The sequence below is a fragment of the Babylonia areolata genome, chromosome 19, assembly GCF_041734735.1.
Source record: "Babylonia areolata isolate BAREFJ2019XMU chromosome 19, ASM4173473v1, whole genome shotgun sequence".
NCBI lineage: Eukaryota > Metazoa > Mollusca > Gastropoda > Neogastropoda > Buccinidae > Babylonia > Babylonia areolata.
The window spans coordinates 18,845,314-18,864,075 of NC_134894.1; the positions used below are offsets into that span (position 1 = coordinate 18,845,314).

The 18,762-nt window shown below is 43.4% G+C and overlaps 1 protein-coding gene across 1 annotated transcript in view; it reads right to left on the reverse strand.

Moving 5' to 3' along the window:
* Positions 1-344: 344 nt before the first annotated feature.
* Positions 345-18,762, reverse strand: part of LOC143294113 (sialin-like) — a 19,166-nt gene continuing 748 nt past the window's right edge. Inside the window, exons 2-10 of the mRNA XM_076605546.1 lie at positions 16,129-16,206; positions 14,486-14,597; positions 11,226-11,456; positions 9,283-9,361; positions 4,643-4,776; positions 3,061-3,201; positions 2,140-2,230; positions 1,193-1,434; positions 345-518 (exon numbers count right to left, since the gene is read on the reverse strand). Of these exons, the coding sequence (XP_076461661.1) occupies positions 345-518; positions 1,193-1,434; positions 2,140-2,230; positions 3,061-3,201; positions 4,643-4,776; positions 9,283-9,361; positions 11,226-11,456; positions 14,486-14,597; positions 16,129-16,206 (1,282 nt within the window). The remainder of the gene's footprint in view (positions 519-1,192; positions 1,435-2,139; positions 2,231-3,060; positions 3,202-4,642; positions 4,777-9,282; positions 9,362-11,225; positions 11,457-14,485; positions 14,598-16,128; positions 16,207-18,762) is intronic.

The window sequence follows — 18,762 nt, forward strand, 5'->3', positions numbered from 1 at the left end:
TTTCGAAGCGTCGTGACGTCAATAACAAACGTCATTTCGAGACGTGGTGACGTCAATAACAAACGTCAGTTCGAGGCGTGGTGACGTCAATAACAAACATCAGTTCAAGGCGAGGTGAAGTCAATAACAAACATCAGTTCGAAGCAGTGGTGAAGTCAATACCAAACGTCAGTTCGAGGCGTGGTGACGTCAATACAAAACGTTAGTTTGCGGCGTGGTGACGTCAGTAACAGACGTCAGTTCGAGGCGTGATAATGGCAATGACAAGCGTGAGTTCGAGGCCTCGTGACGTCAGTAGCCTAGCGTCAGTTCCGAGGCGTGGTGACGTCACTAACACATGACGTTCAGTACGAGGTGTGCTGACGACTCGCTGGCTCAAGCGGTCGGAGCGGTCTGCTCTCTTCCGCCTGGGCCCAGGGCTGTATTTCACCCGAAGACAAGGTATAGAAGCCCACAAAACCTAGCAGCTGTAGGGCGGCGGTGATGTAGAACACTGTGTTCCATTCCTCCTTCGTTTTCTGAAATCGAGAGTAACACGAGAACATGCAAGGCCAGTGAGCGTACTCCAGTGAGCCCAGTACCCCTCTCACAGACACAACATCATCTTGCCACCTTCTTTCTGTCACTGAACGTCTTTCCACTTTGAGTGATATTAGGTATGTCGTGTGTGCGTGTACGTGTGTGTGGCTGTGTGTGTGTGTCTGTCTGTGTGTCTGGGGGGCGAGTGGAGGGAGTGGAGGTTGAATGGGGATCGTAATAAAATGGGTTCGGAACCGGATGATTTATTCATCATAGGCCATTGCCCCTTATGGAAGGGATGCAGTATACAACATTATTAAACATTCAAGTGAACAAAGTAAAACAATGATCAAAGGAATCTATGATATCATAATTGATCGTAAGTACTAAAAGGGGTGGGGGGAATATACAGAGAAAAGGATACACTTTGAGTGATATTAGGCGTGACTGTGAAACAGGGTACAAGAGAGATGATAGGCAAGCAACAAAAAAGGGCATCAAACAGAAAATACAGGAGAAGTCAGATTACAAAGAGAAAAAAATGACAATGTTAAAGTTTACCACACACACACACACACACACACACACACCCGAACACTGGGTCATTACATAGACTCACACTGTTCACACAAGTGAGTCCAAAAAAAGAATGAACTTCTCCTCGGGGACTCACGTGCACCGTGAGATAGTCAACGAAGACAGGGACGAAGAAGGACACCCAGACGGACAGGGCCTGGCACAGGGCAAGCACGGCGCCTGTCTGCTGCGGAGCCAGATCGGACATGTTGGCCATCAAGCCAGACGTGCAGCACGTGTAGGTCACCACGCCGACCGCGAAGGCCGCCACTGTGGCCACCCTGTCCTCAGGGGACAGCAGAGCCATCAGAAGGCAGCAGAGGGCTGGTACCAGGTTGGCTGCAACAAACGGGGCACGGTGAGACTGGCTGGCTTTCAGGTGTAGTCCTGATATACTTACTGAAGTGAGTGTTTTATCGTCATCAGCATCAGCGACATCATCATAATCATATTCATCATCATCATCAGAAGTAGTAGTAGTAGATGTTGCATTCGTCGTCATCATCATCATCAGTAGTAGCAGTAGAAGTAGTAATAGTCGTGTTATTTTGATACCACCATCCTCATCATCATCACAATTATTATCATCATTATAATCATTTTCATCATTATCATCATCATTATCATTATCATAATTATCATTATTGTTGTTGGTCTCGTTGTTGTCATCATCACCATCATCAGTATTATCATAATACAATAGAAATTAGAACAGAATATATCTATTACCAAGTGTACCTGTGTCCCAAGGAATGTTGGGGGCCGGGGAGGGTGAGATAGAACATCAAGGCGCACAAACAGGAACCGGACATCTTCTACGCATGTAAATGATCTGCTGAATTCTCTAGACCAAGACAATATTTCTGTTCTTCTACTTCTTCTATCTGCAGCCTTCGATACAATAGATCACGTTATTCTTCTTTCAAGTTTGAATCAGACTTTTGGAATTACAAGCACTGCCCTCAACTGGTTTCGATCTTATCTCTCTGACAGAGAGCAAATTGTCCTTGTAGACGGAAACAGATCTTCTGAATCCACTCTTACTGTCGGCGTTGCCCAAGGCTGTGTGCTGGGCCCTGTGCTTACCTACACCTTGAGCCAGTCGTCTGATTCTGACAGTCGTCAAAATTCCCCTCTGTCTCAGGACATCAAGGAGACGTCCGAACAGCGTACAGGCTGGAATCACGATCACGTAGGGGATGCCACACACAGTATCTGCCTGCAAACACACACACACACACACACACACACACACACACACACACGCACTCACGCATGCACACACGCCCGCACGCACTCACTCACGCGCGTGCGCGCGCGCTCACACACACACACACACACACACACACACACGCACACACACACGAAATCACGCGCACACACACACATGTTCACACACACACACGCGCGCGCGCGCGCGAAATCACATTCACACACACACACACACACACGGCAGGGGTAATACGGTCATACACGTAAATGCCTACTCCTGCGTACGAATGAACATGGGAACCACAGCGTACGAACGAAGATAAGCAGCAGCTGTAGTGTGCTCTTGTTGTAGTTTTCGTAGCATATTATCATGATGATAATATGGATACTTTTATATAGCGCCTGTCCTGAGACCAAGCTCTAAGCGCTTTACAAACACGGAGTCATTTGCACAACAGGTTGACTGCCTGGGTTTGAGCCGACTGACAGCTGCCATTGGGACGCTCATCATTCGTTTCCTGTGTCATTCAATCTGGTTTCAGTTTCGCACACCTACACGCTCATATAGACATGTGACATTTTACGTGTATGCCGTTTTGTTCATTTACCCTGCCGTGAAATGATTATTAGCATTATCTTGAACATCATTATCATTATAATCACCTTCATTATTATTATTATTATTATCACCTTTGTTGTTATTATCATCACCTTCATCATTATCATCGTTATTTGGTGGTGTGCTGCCCTCACCTGTCCTGCTGTGAGCTGCATGACGTCAGTGAAGAAGGCGGGGCCAACAGTGACGGACAGGAAGAGTAACCACTCCTCCGAGAGCTGTGCCAGCACCACGGCGTAGATCGGACCGCTCCGCAACATGGCTGACCACGGCACCTTCACGGCCGGTTGTCGTTGTCAGATTGGAGGAGAAATGAAACGAAACGAAACAGAAACGAAAACGGAACGAATTTTTTATTCATTTGTTTATATATTTATTCGTTTATTTAGTTAGTTATTAGTTTATTTATTTATTTATTTATTTATTTATTTATTTATTTGTTCTTTTAATTATCTATTTATTTATTTATGTATTATTCATGTATCTATATCATTGTTTATTTGTTTATTTATTTGTTTATATATCATTTATTTATCTATTTATCTATCTATTTACTCATTTGTTATCGTTTCTTTATTCATTGCTTATTCATTTATTTGTGTTTGTATTTATTTGTTTGGTTTTTCATTTATTCATTCATTCGTCTCTTTCTTTTTTGTGTATTTATTTATCTATTCATTCATTCATGTATTTATTCATTCATTCATTCATGTATTTAGCTCTCTTTTTTTCTTTTTTTTTCCTATCATTCATTCATTTATTCATGTATTTACCTATTTGTTTGTTTATTTATTTATTCATTCATTCATTCATTTATTTATTCATTCATGTTCGTTCAAGGAGGGTAAAGGAATAAGCACAATCTGCTTCTTTTGAACATCAGACCTTTTGGACAAATAAAGAGGGAGAGAAAAAAAGTGAAGGGCGAAATATTCGCAACAGCAGAATGTGCAACTTGACCTAGGCATTACATTAGTATGCACAGAACATGATTTCATGCATTGTCGTACAATACAATGAAGCCCTGGCTAAACAATTAGAAGGAGGAGGTGCGGTGGACAGAGCGCAAGAATGGGGAAAAGAGGAAGATAGGGATGGAGAGACAGAGACACACACAGACACACACACACACACATACACACGCACTCACACACTCACGCACACACACACGCATACACACACACACACACACACACACACACACACACACACACACACACACACACACACACGCAGAGAGAGAAAGAATGAATGAATGAATGAATCTTTATTTTCCAACGGTGAAGACATTAGCACTTTGGCCGACTTACACATCTGCCGTTGATCTGAGAGATACACACAAATACATAGGCATAATATAAATGTTGCTATACTTAATACATGTATAATGTACAGGTATAGCGCAGCGTCAAACTGAGAGACAACGTCGCACAGAGAGAGAGACAGAGAGAGAGAGAGAGATGGAGTAAGAGATGAACGCAGATGAAGTGTATTAAACAAGCAAACGAACAAACAAATAGATGAATGAATGAACGAACGTGCCAGTTTTCAGTCCTTTTCGAACGCAGGCACGCTGATGAATAAAATAATTTTGATTTGATAAACAAAACCAAAAAAAAAAACGACAATAAATAGATAAATGAATAAACAAATGAATGAATAAACAAATAAACAAACACGCAGACCAGACGGACACACAGTGGGCAGACACCGCACCTTCCCGGGGTCGATCTCGTGCTGTTTACAAGCCATGATGTAGTTCTTCTCTTCCTGGCCCATCCAGCGTGACACAGCGGGATCGTCGGTAACCAGCAGGAACCACACAGCTGACAGCACCAGGGAAAGGCCGCCTGAAAAAAGTGTGTCGTGTCGTGTCGTGTGGTATCGTATCGTATCGCCTGATCTCGTACTGTACTGTACTGTACTGTACTATTCTTTACTGAAAATGTGTGTTGTGTCGTATCCTGTCGTATCGTATCGTATCGTATCGTATCGTACTGTTCTGTCCTGACTGTATTGTGGTGTCACGTCGTGTCGTATCGTACCTTATCTTATCGTATCGTATTGTATCGTATCGTATCGTATCGTACTGTACTGTACTGTACTGTGTCGTGTCGCGTACTGTCCTGTTTTTTTTTTTTGTTGCGTTGTGTTGTGTTGTGTTACGTTGTGTTGTGTTGTGTTACGTTGTGTTGTGTTTAGCGTATATGGATTTGTCCGAACGCAGTGACGCCTCCTTGAGCTACTGAAACTGAAACTGTGTTGTGTTACGTTGTGTTGTGTGACGTTGTGTTGTGTTGCGTTGCGTTGTGTTGTGTTGTATTGCTATATGTTGTGTTGTGTTGTGTTGTTATATGTTGCGTTGTGTTGTATTGCTATATGTTGTGGTGTGTTGTGTTGTGTTGTTATATGTTGCGTTGTGTTGTATTGCTATATGTTGTGTTGTGTTGTGTTGTGTTGTGTTGTGTTGTTATATGTTGCGTTGTGCTGTATTGCTATATGTTGTGTTGTGGTGTGTTGTATGTCAACGGGGCGAGCACGTCGCCACACAGGAGCGCCATCAATTTTTCTTCTTTATTTTCATCTTTGTTTTACCTTTAACTCCTTCTCCAAAGTGGTGTGGGGTGGGGTGGGGTGGTGTGGTGTGATGCTGTGCTATGCCGTGCTGCTTTCTGTTCCGTTGCATTGCGTTGTGCAATTTAGTGTTGCGTTGTGTTGTGTTGTGTTGCGTTGTGCAGTTTAGCGTTGCGTTACTTTGCGTTGTGTAGTTTGGTGTTACGTTGCGTTGTGTTGCGTTGCACTGAACTGGTTTGAACTGAATTGCACTGCACTGCTGTACGACATGCTGTCCTTGACAAAGAAAGACATCAGTAAGCTTTCAAATACAGGGAGGGGAGTGGGATGCTAATATTTTTACACTGCGTAACATGTGCTGAGGAAATTCAGTTTTATGAAAAATACGTCAGGCCAAAGGACACAATAACTACTCAAACAAATAACTTCGGTACTTGAAACTATAATCGATTTCAGTAAGGTACAGTAAGATGATAGTCAAAATAAAACAAGACATGGTTTAGAACATATTCAGAAAGCAAGCAAACAAAGGTATGGAAATCAAAATATTGCATGAAATACAATGGTTATAATAATCATAGCGTGATGTCATATCTATCTATCTATGACAATTATGAGTATTACACAGTGGTTGTGTGTGTGTGTGTGTGTGTGTGTGTGTGTGTGTGTGTGTGTGTGTGTGTGTGTGTGTGTGTGTGTGTGTGTGTGTCAGACGATAAACCGAGGTCCTGTGTGCAACACGCACTTGGCGCACTGAAAAAGAACCCATTGCAAACAAGAAATTCACACAAATATGCATGCAAGGACTCAAGGCCCGAGTCTGAGCAAGCGCGTTGGGTCATGCTGCTGGTCAGGCATCTGCCTAGCAGATGTGGTGTAGCATATATGGATTTGTCCGAACGCAGTGATGCGTCCTTGAGAAAATCGCACACACACACACACGTACACACTCACTGTCCACGTGTCTGTGAGGAGCTATGTGGCCTTGAAAATCTAACCTTAATTAGTAATTATCCTAATTACCTGAGATGTAGAAGACCCAGGGCCACCCCAGTGACGGATCTTCACAAACGAAAGAAGATAAAAAGAAAACCGGAAATGCTCCAGCGAAGACTCCTGCAATAATAATCATCATCATCATTGTCGCTTTCATCACCATCGTCCTTCGTCATCATAATCGTTAGCAGCAGCATCAATAACAACAAGAACTACTACAACTATTACTGCTACAAGAACATCATCAATTACAACAACAACAACGATACTGATGTTTTCCTTTATGTTTCATCTGTTGGTAATTGTGCAGTCTTTGTGGACAACATTACCCTTATCCATTGTCCATTGATATTTGTACTCGCATGGTGGGCGGGGGTTGTCTGTGCGTGTATGTGTGCTTGTGTGTGTGTGTGTGTGTCTGTGTGTGTCTGCATGTGTGTGTGTGTGTGTCTGTGTGTGTGTGTTTGTGTGTGTGCGTGTGCGTGCGTGTGTGTGAGTGTGTGTGTGTGTGAGTGTGCGTGCGTATGTGTGTGTGAGTGTGCGTGCGTAGGTGTGTGTGTGTGTGTGTGCGTGCGTATGTGTTTGTGAGTGTGCGTGCGTATGTGTGTGTGTGTGTGTGTGTGTGTCTGTGTCTCTGTGTGTGTGTGTGTGTGTGAACAGAGACCTGTTCCTGCAAACCCGAGCAGCAGCGAGGTCTCGTGGCGTGGAGTCCACTTGCCCATAATAGTGAAACAGGACGAGGTGATGAAGGCCTGAAAACACAAAGTGAAGGAAGAAAGGAAGGAAGGAGAAAGTAGTGGTGAAGGCCTGCAAACACGTCATGAAGGAAGGAAGGAGGGAAGGAAGGAAGGAGGGCAGGAGGAAGTGGTGATTAAGGCCTGCAAACACGTCATAAAGAAAGGAAGGAAGGAGGAAGTGGTGATTAAGGCCTGCAAACACGTCATAAAGAAAGGAAGGAAGGAGGAAGTGGTGATGAAGGCCTGCAAACACGTCATAAAGAAAGGAAGGAAGGAGGAAGTGGTGATGAAGGCCTGCAAACACGTCATAAAGAAAGGAAGGAAGGGGGAAATGGTGCTGAAGGCCTGCAAACACGTCATGAAGGAAGGAAGGAAGTAAGGAAGTGGTGATGAAGGCCTGCAAACACGTCATGAAGGAAGGAAGGAAGGAAGTGGTGAAGAAGGCCTGCAAACACGTCATGAAGGAAGGAAGGAAGGAAGGCAGTGGTGATGAAGGCCTGTAAACACGTCATGAAGGAAGGAAGGAAGGAGGAAGTGGTGATGGAGGCCTGCAAACACGTCATGAAGGAAGAAAGGAAGGAAGGAGGAAGTGGTGATGAAGGCCTGCAAACACGTCATGAAGGAAGAAAGGAAGGAAGGAGGAAGTGGTAATGAAGGCCTGCAAATACGTCATGACGGAAGGAAGGAAGGAAGGAGGAAGTGGTAATGAAGGCCTGCAAACACGTCATGAAGGAAGGAAGGAAGGGTGGAAGGAGGAAGTGGTGATGAAGGCCTACAAACACATCATAAAGGAAGGAAGGAAGGAAGTAGTGATGGAGGCCTGCAAACACGTCATGAAGGAAGGAGGAAGTGGTAATGAAGTCCTGCAAACACATCATGAAGGAAGGAAGGAAGGAAGAAGTGATGGAGGCCTGCAAACACGTCATTAAGGAAGGAAGGAAGCAGTGATGGAGGCCTGCAAACACGTCATGAAGGAAGGAAGGAAGGAAGGCAGTGGTGATGAAGGCCTGTAAACACGTCATGAAGGAAGGAAGGAAGGAGGAAGTGGTGATGGAGGCCTGCAAACACGTCATGAAGGAAGAAAGGAAGGAAGGAGGAAGTGGTGATGAAGGCCTGCAAACACGTCATGAAGGAAGAAAGGAAGGAAGGAGGAAGTGGTAATGAAGGCCTGCAAATACGTCATGACGGAAGGAAGGAAGGAAGGAGGAAGTGGTAATGAAGGCCTGCAAACACGTCATGAAGGAAGGAAGGAAGGGTGGAAGGAGGAAGTGGTGATGAAGGCCTACAAACACATCATAAAGGAAGGAAGGAAGGAAGTAGTGATGGAGGCCTGCAAACACGTCATGAAGGAAGGAGGAAGTGGTAATGAAGTCCTGCAAACACATCATGAAGGAAGGAAGGAAGGAAGAAGTGATGGAAGCCTGCAAACACGTCATTAAGGAAGGAAGGAAGCAGTGATGGAGGCCTGCAAACACGTCATGAATGAAGGAAGGAAGGAAGGAAGGAGGAAGTGGTGATGAAGGCCTGCAAACACGTCATGAAGGAAGGAAGGAGGAGGAGGTGGTGATGAAGGCCTGCAAACACGTCATGAAGGAAGGAAGGAAGGAGGAAGTGGTGATGAAGGCCTGCAAACACGTCATGAAGGAAGGAAGGAAGGAAGGGGAAGGAAGGAAGTGGTGATGAAGGCCTGCAAACACGTCATGAAGGAAGGAAGGAAGGAAGGAAGGAAGGCAACAGAACGTGGTGATGAAGGCCTGAAAACATGCAATGAATGAATCTAAAAATACATGAAACGGTAAATGAAATGTGATTCTTGACAGCTGGCTCTGTTTCTATCCGCCACCACCACCACCCCCCTCTGTCTGTGTGTGTGTGTGTGTGTGTGTGTGTGTGTGTGTGTGTCTGGTTTGCGTTTCAAACGTAGCCTACACTTGTGCGCTTTAGGATGATATGTGAACATGTTTAGGATATCATTTTGAACAGCGTGGGCCCAGCCCTCTCCTTCTGTCGTTTTCACTTTCACACAGCCGAACTCAGGTACCCACTCACACCTAAGTGGAGTGATGGAATTCGGAGTAGAGTGCCGTTCCCGAGGACACCGCATCATGCCGAAACCGGGCGTCGAACCCTGATGATCACTGTGTTTCAGGGTTGTGTAAAATAAAGCCACACAGTGAAACGTCCAGCAAAAATCCATCATCTACACAAATGTGAAGACATTCCAGCGGTTTCCGTGGTCTTCTTCTTCTTTTTCTCCTCCTCCTCTTCTGCTTCTTCTGCTTCTTCTTCTTTTTCTTCTTCTTCTTCTTCTTCTTCTTCTTCTTCTTCTTCTTCTTCCCCAACTCTGTGAAGAGTGATTGGAGCACCACACAGAACCACTGTTCACCAGACTCCTCCAGTCTACCGGTTGTGTGTCAATCCATCGGGTTTTTTTTGGTTGTTTGTTTTTTTTTATCTTCCCCTATCTCCCTCTTCGTCTCCCTCCCTCAACAGTTCCTTGAGGGATTGTTTAACCCACTCAGTACGGCCAGTCCTCTCTTCTCCTCTACACAGACCCCTCGGATGTCCAGTGGGTGTCTGAATGACCCAACGTTTAGCTTCCGTCGTCAGAATTGTGGTATCATTTGTCAACATTCACCTCTTCAGTGTAAGAGCCTTCCGCTTGTAATATTTTGATGGTGGTAATTGGGGAGAAACGCTGTTAACGTCGTCTCTTTCGCCGTTCGTATGGAGAGAGTTAAGCAAGGCCATTGGATCTTGTTATGTGGTTATACCAGAGTGTGTCATGAATGAGTACAATAATAAATTGACTGATTGAACGAGACTTTCCTGTAAGGCAGTTTCGTCGGAGTTCTACCTTATGAGAAGGCGACCCGAAAGAATTATGGCTTGAGTGTGCCCAGACAGCTGGCACGCACACCCAAACCACGATACTGAGGAGCCATCCTCTCATGGTGTAGGACCTTGATAATGCTGCAAGAGATACTAGGGAGGGTTGGCAGACCCACTTTCGTTTCATTTACGTGGAGGTTCCACGGTTATTTTTAGCGAGAACCGCTTGCGCATGTGCGTTTCCATTTCCTGTTTTGTGCAAGTCACCAAAAGGCGAAAATTTTGTCGTGGAAATCGCTGTTCTAACGGAAAGATTTTTAACATTTTCGGTGACTATTTTTGCAAGTTTACAAGATCTGTTTGGTTTCATAATTACACCCATTATTTGCTTTAGTCTTTTATGTTTACTTTGAGCGTGTCTCCTGTCACATCTCTGCTACTACGTATTCGAACTGATCCATTTATAAACTCTGCCGAAAAGTTGACCGAACAAAGGCAGTGCAAACTCAGAGAAGCCAGTTACGGAGGTGGGCAGCCCATGACGTCATATGACCTACTTCTCGCTCTGTAAGCGACGAAAGGTCCACCACGAAAGCGGGGCCTGCAAACCCTCCCCGTTCAATTGAGAAGTGGCTCCCTCTCATTGAGTAGAGTCTTGAAGTGGAGTGATGGCCTAGAGGTAACGCGTCCGCCTAGGAAGCGAGAGAATCTGAGCACGCTGGTTCGAATCAAGGCTCAGCCGCCGATATTTTCTCCCCCTCCACTAGACCTTGAGTGGTGGTCTGGACGCTAGTCATTCGGATGAGATGATAAACCGAGGTCCCGTGTACAGCATGCACTTAACGCACGTAAAAGAACCCCACGGCAACAAAAGGGTTGTTCCTGGCAAAATTCTGTATAAAAAATCCACTTCGATAGGAGAAACAAATAAAACTGCACGCAGGAAAAAAAATACAAAACAAATTGGGTGGCGCTGTGGTGTAGCGACGCGCTCTCCCTGGGGAGAGCAGCCCGAATTTTACACAGAGAAATCTGTTGTGATAAAAAGAAATACAAATGATATGAAATAATGCTGCCAGAAGTAGGTAGGCAGTTGAAGACTCGCACCCTCCCCCTCCCCCGCCCCCTTGTTGACCACTGTAAGACTGGGCAGCACTCACGTTTCCAATCCCCTGTGCCGCGCGAACTACGAACAGTGCCGCCAGGCTGCGCTCTGCGCTCGGCACGGTCAGCACGTCGAAGGCTCCCATGGAGAGGAATCCGACGGTGCCCATGGCGGTGCTGCTCATCCAGGACAGCAGGTGGCCCGAGGGCAGCTGGCACAGGTAGTACAGCAGGAAGCGAACACCCAGGATCCAGCCCTGAGTCTGCTTGTCCCAGTCTATGGTTTCCTGGAAACGTGGTTGGTGAGTCAAAAGAAGCTTTATTCTTTCTTTGTCTTTTTGTACTGGCAGACAAGTAGAGGAGGAGGACTCTGGAGGAAGGTGGCAGAATGGTTAAGACACTCATCTGCCGATACAGAGAGTCCGTGGTGGTCTGGGTTCTAATCCCGCCCTCGCTCTTTCTCCCAAGTTTGACTGGAAAATCGATCTGAACGGCTAGTCGTTCGGATGAGACGACAAAGCGAGGCTCTTTGTGCAGCACGCTTCGTTTATATCTAATCCAAATCTGGTGTTAACAAAGTTTGTTTGATTTTCAATTATTTCTATAAAAAAAATAATAATAAAAAAATTACCACCAACACACACATATATGTGAACATAACTCTGTGTGTGTGTGTGTGTGTACATGTGTATGTGTGCGTGCGTGCGCGCGCGTGCGTGTGTATGTGTGTTTGTGTGTGTGCGTACGCGTGTGTGTGTGTGTGCGCGCACAAGAATTTGTTTCGCTGGCTCTGCAACACGAATACTTGCTGACAATGTGGTTTATGTAAAAGACACATGATTTTTGTTCTTGTTAGCTTTCTATTCCTTTTGTGTGCATGTGTTATATGTAATATATATCTATCTCTTGCTGTATCCTCGCCGGCGTTTCCATCGTGCAGGTGGGACAATATGTTGCGTCACATCGTGACATGTTTATGAGACAGAAGCTGGGCTGGTGTGGGAGGGGTGCGGGAGGGATTTGGGGGGTCGGGGGGGGGGGGGGGATGGCATGCAATGCGAAAAGATCATAAGGAACGGTTGCAGCAGCTGCTATGGTCGTAAACACGTACATGAAAAAAAAATATTTAAAAAATGCCCAACAGCACTTGTCATCAAAGACGAAAACAAAACAAAACCTTCATAGACGTAGGTCATTAATCACAGAACAGAAGAAAAAAAATTATCAATAATGGTGCAGGTCCGATACAAAGCATCAGTGATAACAGAGGCTGAAGAGCGGAGAAGAAGCCGAAACACATTACCAGTAGAAAATAATGCAACGACAGAAGCAACAGAACTTTGGAAATGATGGAATTACAAAAACAGATGAAACTTTCAACTATATTATCCGTTTTGCAAAATATTTTGTTTATAAATGCAGAATAAATAAGATTAAACCATGTATAGAGCACTTTCTGAATGATTTAAGAAATAGTTATAACTTAGAAAGATATATGCATTCAATGGAAATGTTAAGCGTTGTATTTACGAGAAAATGATGTCCATATATAAAACTTCTTGAAAAGAATAACCCATAACAACATATGATGAAAGATCAAAATGCGCAACAATGATGAAGGTTCAATGATATATTTTTATACTTGAAGAACAGATGTATGTGAATGTGTAAGTATGCGAGTATGTAAATAATATATGTATGTGTGTATTCATGTGCACATGTGTATGCAGTATAATGTTTAACATGACTGTGTAATGGGTGTTTTATAGAGGAAATGTGTTCATACATAAGATACTCCTATGTTGTTTTTTGTTTGTTTGTTTGTTTGTTTGTTGTTTGTTTGTTGTTTGTTTGTTGTTTGTTTGTTTTTGTTTTTGGGATTTTTTGTTGTTGTTGGGTTGGGGTTTTTTTGTTTTTTTTGTTGTTGGTTGTTGTTGTTTTTTTTTGGGGGGTTGTTGTTCTTTTCAGAAAACAATGTATGGGTTGTGTTATTTTCACATTACGTTAGCTAAGCAAACTGTCCATAACTCTGCGCCGATGCTAGGTATAATGTCTATTATATGTTATAAAACTACACTGTTACATGCACTGTTACACATGATGAAAATGTGTCCACCTTGACCAAACTGATTTTTAAAAAAGAAAAAGAAAAAAAGGACAACTAAAAAATAAAGAAGCAGCAGAACTATTCAAACTGAATGTTATTAGATAAGTACCATGAACTAACAAATGAAATGAAACTTGTAACATTCACAGTGGTAGCAGAAGCAGGAACTACTACTACTACAACTGCTGCTGCTGCTGCTAATGATAATGATACTAATAATAGTTGATTTCTGTTGCGTCTGTCGTAAAGATACAATAATGCTCAGGGCACATGACAAGTCAAAAATATAATTTCTATGATAAAATTGATCATCACGAGTGAGATTTCCGTAATAACACCCCACTCCTGCCCAGTGCGTATAACGCACACTGTCACCTCAACCACAGGTTGAATATTCAAACATCATCCACGTGATCATAATGCCACACACACACACACACACACACACACACACACACACACACACACACACACACACACACACACACACACACACACACACACACTGTAAACATACATGCAGAGATTTCAAAAGAGAAACAATGATCACAAACCACTAACACAAATGTGCATCATCTTAAAATGCAAACGATCAGGTATGTCAAAGATAATTCTATAAGACGCTTTCCACACGTTCTGGCGCCTTCTTGAAACTGAAGCTGTCAACTACACGGATAAAACATAATTTGGCGAAAGTTTACCAGATTTAAAACATACGTTGTTGACGGGCGCAATAGCCGAGTGGTTAAAGCGTTGGACTTTCAATCTGAGGGTCACAGGTTCGAATCTCGGTAACGGCGCCTGGTGGGTAAAGGGTGGGGATTTTTCAGATCTCCCAGGTCAACATATGTGCAGATCTACTAGTGCCTGAACCCCCTTCGCGTGCATACGCAAGCAGAAGATCAAATATGCAAGTTAAAGATCCTGTAATCCATGTCAGCGTTCGGTGGGTTATGGAAACAAGAACATACCCAGCATGCACACCCCGAAAATGGAATATGGCTGCCTATATGGCGGGATAAAAACGGTCATACACGTAAAATCCCACTCGTGTACATCCAAGTGAACGTGGGAGTTGCAGCCCACGAACGCAGAAGACGAAGAAGGATATATGCTGCTGATCAGGCATCTGCTTAGCAGAAGTGGTGCAGCGTATATATGTGGATTTGTATTTATGCAGTAGCGTCTCCTTGAGAAACTGTAACTGACCGTGCTGTGGTTGCCCGGGGCCGAGCGGTTGGTGGTGGTGTTGGTGTTGGTGGTGATGCAGACCATGGCGGCGCCCATGCTGCTCTGTGAGAGGCCGCTGGCGAAGAGCGCGCTGAAGGACAGCACCGAGATGGTCAGACGGTAGGAAGGAAACAGCCTGTGGTCCTTCCTCTTCTTCTTCTTCTCTTCCGTTTCCGCTTCTTCTTCTTCTTCTGATCCTTCTGTTTCTGCTTCTTCTTCGTCCGTGGGCAGACAGTAACGTCGTCGTTGTCATCATCATCATCATCATCATCATCATCATCATCATCATCATCAACAATTGTATACCTACCCCTTGTCTGTATTTTTTTCTTTTCTTTTCTTTTCAGCACAGATGTAGTAGGATATATTGTTTATGGATCTGTCAGCACTCTTTGACACCTCCTTGAAACTGAAACTGAAAACTGAGACAGAATAAAGTACCCTTTGCCTGTCCAGGTTTTAACTAAAAAAAATAAAAAATAAAAATAATAAAAAAACCAATAATAAGAAGAAGAAGAACATATCGGCGACGCTTTTAACAATTTTATATTGCAAACAAAACGCTCAACTAGAACGGCTCTATCTTTCATTGTTTCTTGTTCATGATTATTGATGAGTATATTTGTTTTAAAGTTAGTGATACGTACCATAAAACAAGGAGTATGATAGTCAGTCGTGTCCAACCATAACCATCAGAACAGCAAAGGAGACAACTGCTGTCCCGACTATCTGAGCTAAAATGTGATTGCAGGAATGAACGATGATCTTTGTAGTTGCATTTCTTGTGAAGAGAGAGACAGAGAGAGAGAGGGGATGAGAGAAAGTGTATGTGTGCGTGTGTGTGCGCATGGTGTGTGTGCGTGGGGTGTGTGTGTGTGGGAGGGGGGGGTAGATGTGCAATGCGGTTTGGCTGACTGAAATGGAGAGGCACGTAAATTTCAGTAACCTGTATATTTGCATATAGCTATTTCCATTTGGTGCCATTTAATTTTTAATTTATCTTTTTATTTTCTATTCATTTTATTTGTTTGTTGTTTTCTTCTTATGTTGGACATGTGCTGCTGCCAAAAAGAAAATCTCTGTACCAAAGTATAGACAATAAAGTTTGTGTATTGTATTGTGTGTAATGTCTTCCCCACTCTCTCGGCCAAGAGGGTTTTAGGACAATCGGCATTGGAGTGGTCCCCAAAGGCCAACAAGCCCCCAAAAGCTGCAGCACTAAGAGCAAGTGCTGTCTTGCCTCCTTGTTTGAGAGTCATTTTGCTTCATAAAGGACTAAGCTGTAAATGGATTCCCATTGCAGTGGGGAAACGAGTCGATCATACGGCTGTCACTTTGCGGTTGACTATGTCCATGTCATAAAGCGGTGAACGAGCAAGCACGTTTTATCTACTGGTCACGAATCAAAAGAAAAATAGCGAAGTGTCACTTTTGAATATATAAATAAAGATCAAGTAAATGGGTAAATCAAGAAATTACATCGGTTTTTTGTTTTTTTAAGCCTGCGGAGATTCACATATACGACGACTGTGCATCCGCAGTTGCGAACACACACACACACACACACACACACACACACACACACACACACACACACACACACACACACAAGCCAGTCATACCTTTCCAAGAGCAGATTAGCATGGGCGAACTTTCCATTTTCATTTCCAGAGTGCTGGCGATCCACCACTTCTGGTGTTCTGTCGCACAATCAACCAACAACTGACACCTGCAACAATCAGCATGTCTCCACACCAGGCTTTGTACTCCTCCTACACTAGCGCCCTCAGCCTCCCACGCCCCCCCCCCCCCCCCCCCCCCCGCCCCCCCGCCCCTCCCCACTTACCCCCACCCCACACCACCACTCCACACCCCCGCCCACACCCACACCCCCGCCCCGCCCCGTAAACGCAACGCCACATCTGTTCGACAGATGTGTGACCAGCAACATGACCCAACACACTTATCGGGCCTGAGTGCATGCTAATATATATATATATATATATATAGAGAGAGAGAGAGAGAGAGAGAGAGAGAGAGACGCTTTGACGCTTTGACGCTTTGATATTTTATTGTCATTACCTGCATAGGTCTATTGACAAGGGGGTGATAGGGTTCATTCTTATGTCACCACAAGTACCATACCACACTCTGCTTAATCCATCAAAACAAAACAAAACAGCTTTTTTCGAAATACAACATCCTTACAATAAGGAAGCAACAAACATTAAAAAAGAAAAGAAAAGAAAAGAAGAAACAGAAACAAAAACAAAACAAAAAGACAAAAACACCATTACTCGACCATCCATTCTATCAACGATACCGTCCAATGTCTACCTTACCACTTGGCCCACAGTCTGAACACAAGACAACAGACATCACACATTACCATCCCCCTCATGCACTCTGGCACCGTTCTGAACCGTAAGACTACATCTTATTCTTTGTGCTTCTACAAGAAATTTAGCTATTGACAGTATTGTGAGGTCGTCATCAGACGACAAAGCAGAAACAATGTCGTGCCTTTCAGCTACATCAGACTGAAAGAACTCGTACTTAACTCTTACCCTATCGAATGATTTACATTGAAACAAGTAATGTTTTTCATCATCTACACTGAAAGCACACAAAGGACATGGTGATTCTGTGGATGTCCCAGGCTGAAACCATCTTTTATTTGCATTAAACCCAAGTGTCCTTAGTCGAAATCTTGCAAAGTTTATTCTTTGCCACTTATCTGTAATGACTGTCAGGAATTTTTCTGTTTGAAATATACTTTTGAATGAAAAAAAACAACTATATTTTTCTTTAGTTTCCATATCAGAATGCCAATTTTGTTTAAAAGAACAAATAAGTCTATCTTTAAATTCCGAAATAAACTGCTGTTCATTTCCCACTTCCTGGGACATCCACACAATTCCAAAACCATGTTCAGACAAAATCTTTTTAACATAATAAGCCCAGTTTTCTCTACCTAAATCCATTTGTAATAACATCATATCATAAGCCTGTTTACACAAACGTGATTGCGGAAGCTTCAGTAATTTCAACCAATATTTTATGCATTTCACAAAAGTTTTTATGTACAAAGGATATCTACCCGTTTCCCCATATAATACAGTATTGGATGAGTGAATCGGTACATTCAGAAATGGGTGGGCATCTCTCAGTACATGAAAAGTGGTTATATGGAAATGCTGATGTTAAAGTAACTAATACATATAAGTATTTGGGAATAGTATTTTCAACAAAATTAAGTTTAAATTATGCGTGGGAAGAATCTTGTAGGAAAGCAAAGAAAGGTGTAATAGAAATACTGAAATCGTTAAAAAAGCTTAACTCGATTGATTATCATCTATTTTGGAAAATGTTTGATATACAAATTGAACCTGTACTTACGTATGCAGCTGAAGTCTGGGGGCTAAAGGCAAACTCACAAATGGAGAGAGAGAGAGAGAGAGAGAGAGAGAGAGAGATACATATATTTGTGTGTGTGTGTGTCAAGTCAAATCAAGTCAAGATTTTATTTCATGATGGTAAATTGAATGGTGATGATGATGGTGTGTGTGTGTGTGTGCGTGCGTGCGTGTGTGTGTGTGTGTGTGCGTAAGTGCGTGCGTGCGTGCGTGCGTGTGTGTGTGTGTGTGTGTGTGTGTTTGTACTTTGTTTCCATCCCCAAAGTTTCTCTTTCGCGTCGCATATCTAAATTTGTATACGGTTCGAGCATGCTGTCATACACATACTCACGGTACACACCAATTTTTGTTTGTTTGTTTGTTTTGTTTTGTTTTTGGGTTTTGGGTTTTTTTCTTTTTTGTTTAAGATTCCATTGCATAACGTTGAAATAATGACCAACACACACACACACACACACACACACACACACACACACACACACACACACACACTAACACTAACACTAACACTTACACACATACTGACACGCATGCGCATACACACAAACGGACATACTTAAGTGCGCGCGCGCGCACACACACACACACACACACACACACGCACACACACACACACACCATCAACATCACCATCACCTCCACCACCACAACAACAATAACAAAACACGCATGCAAGGAAGAAAAGATAACCGTTGCTAACACATAATATTCTTTTTGTCTGAGGTTTTGTCCCTTGACTGGCTCTTGCCGTCGGAATCCTACTTTATATGAAAGAAAGAAGGAAGGAAAGTAGGAAAGAAAGGAATGAAGAAAACCAGTCCCAGTGTTTTAAGACGGGTT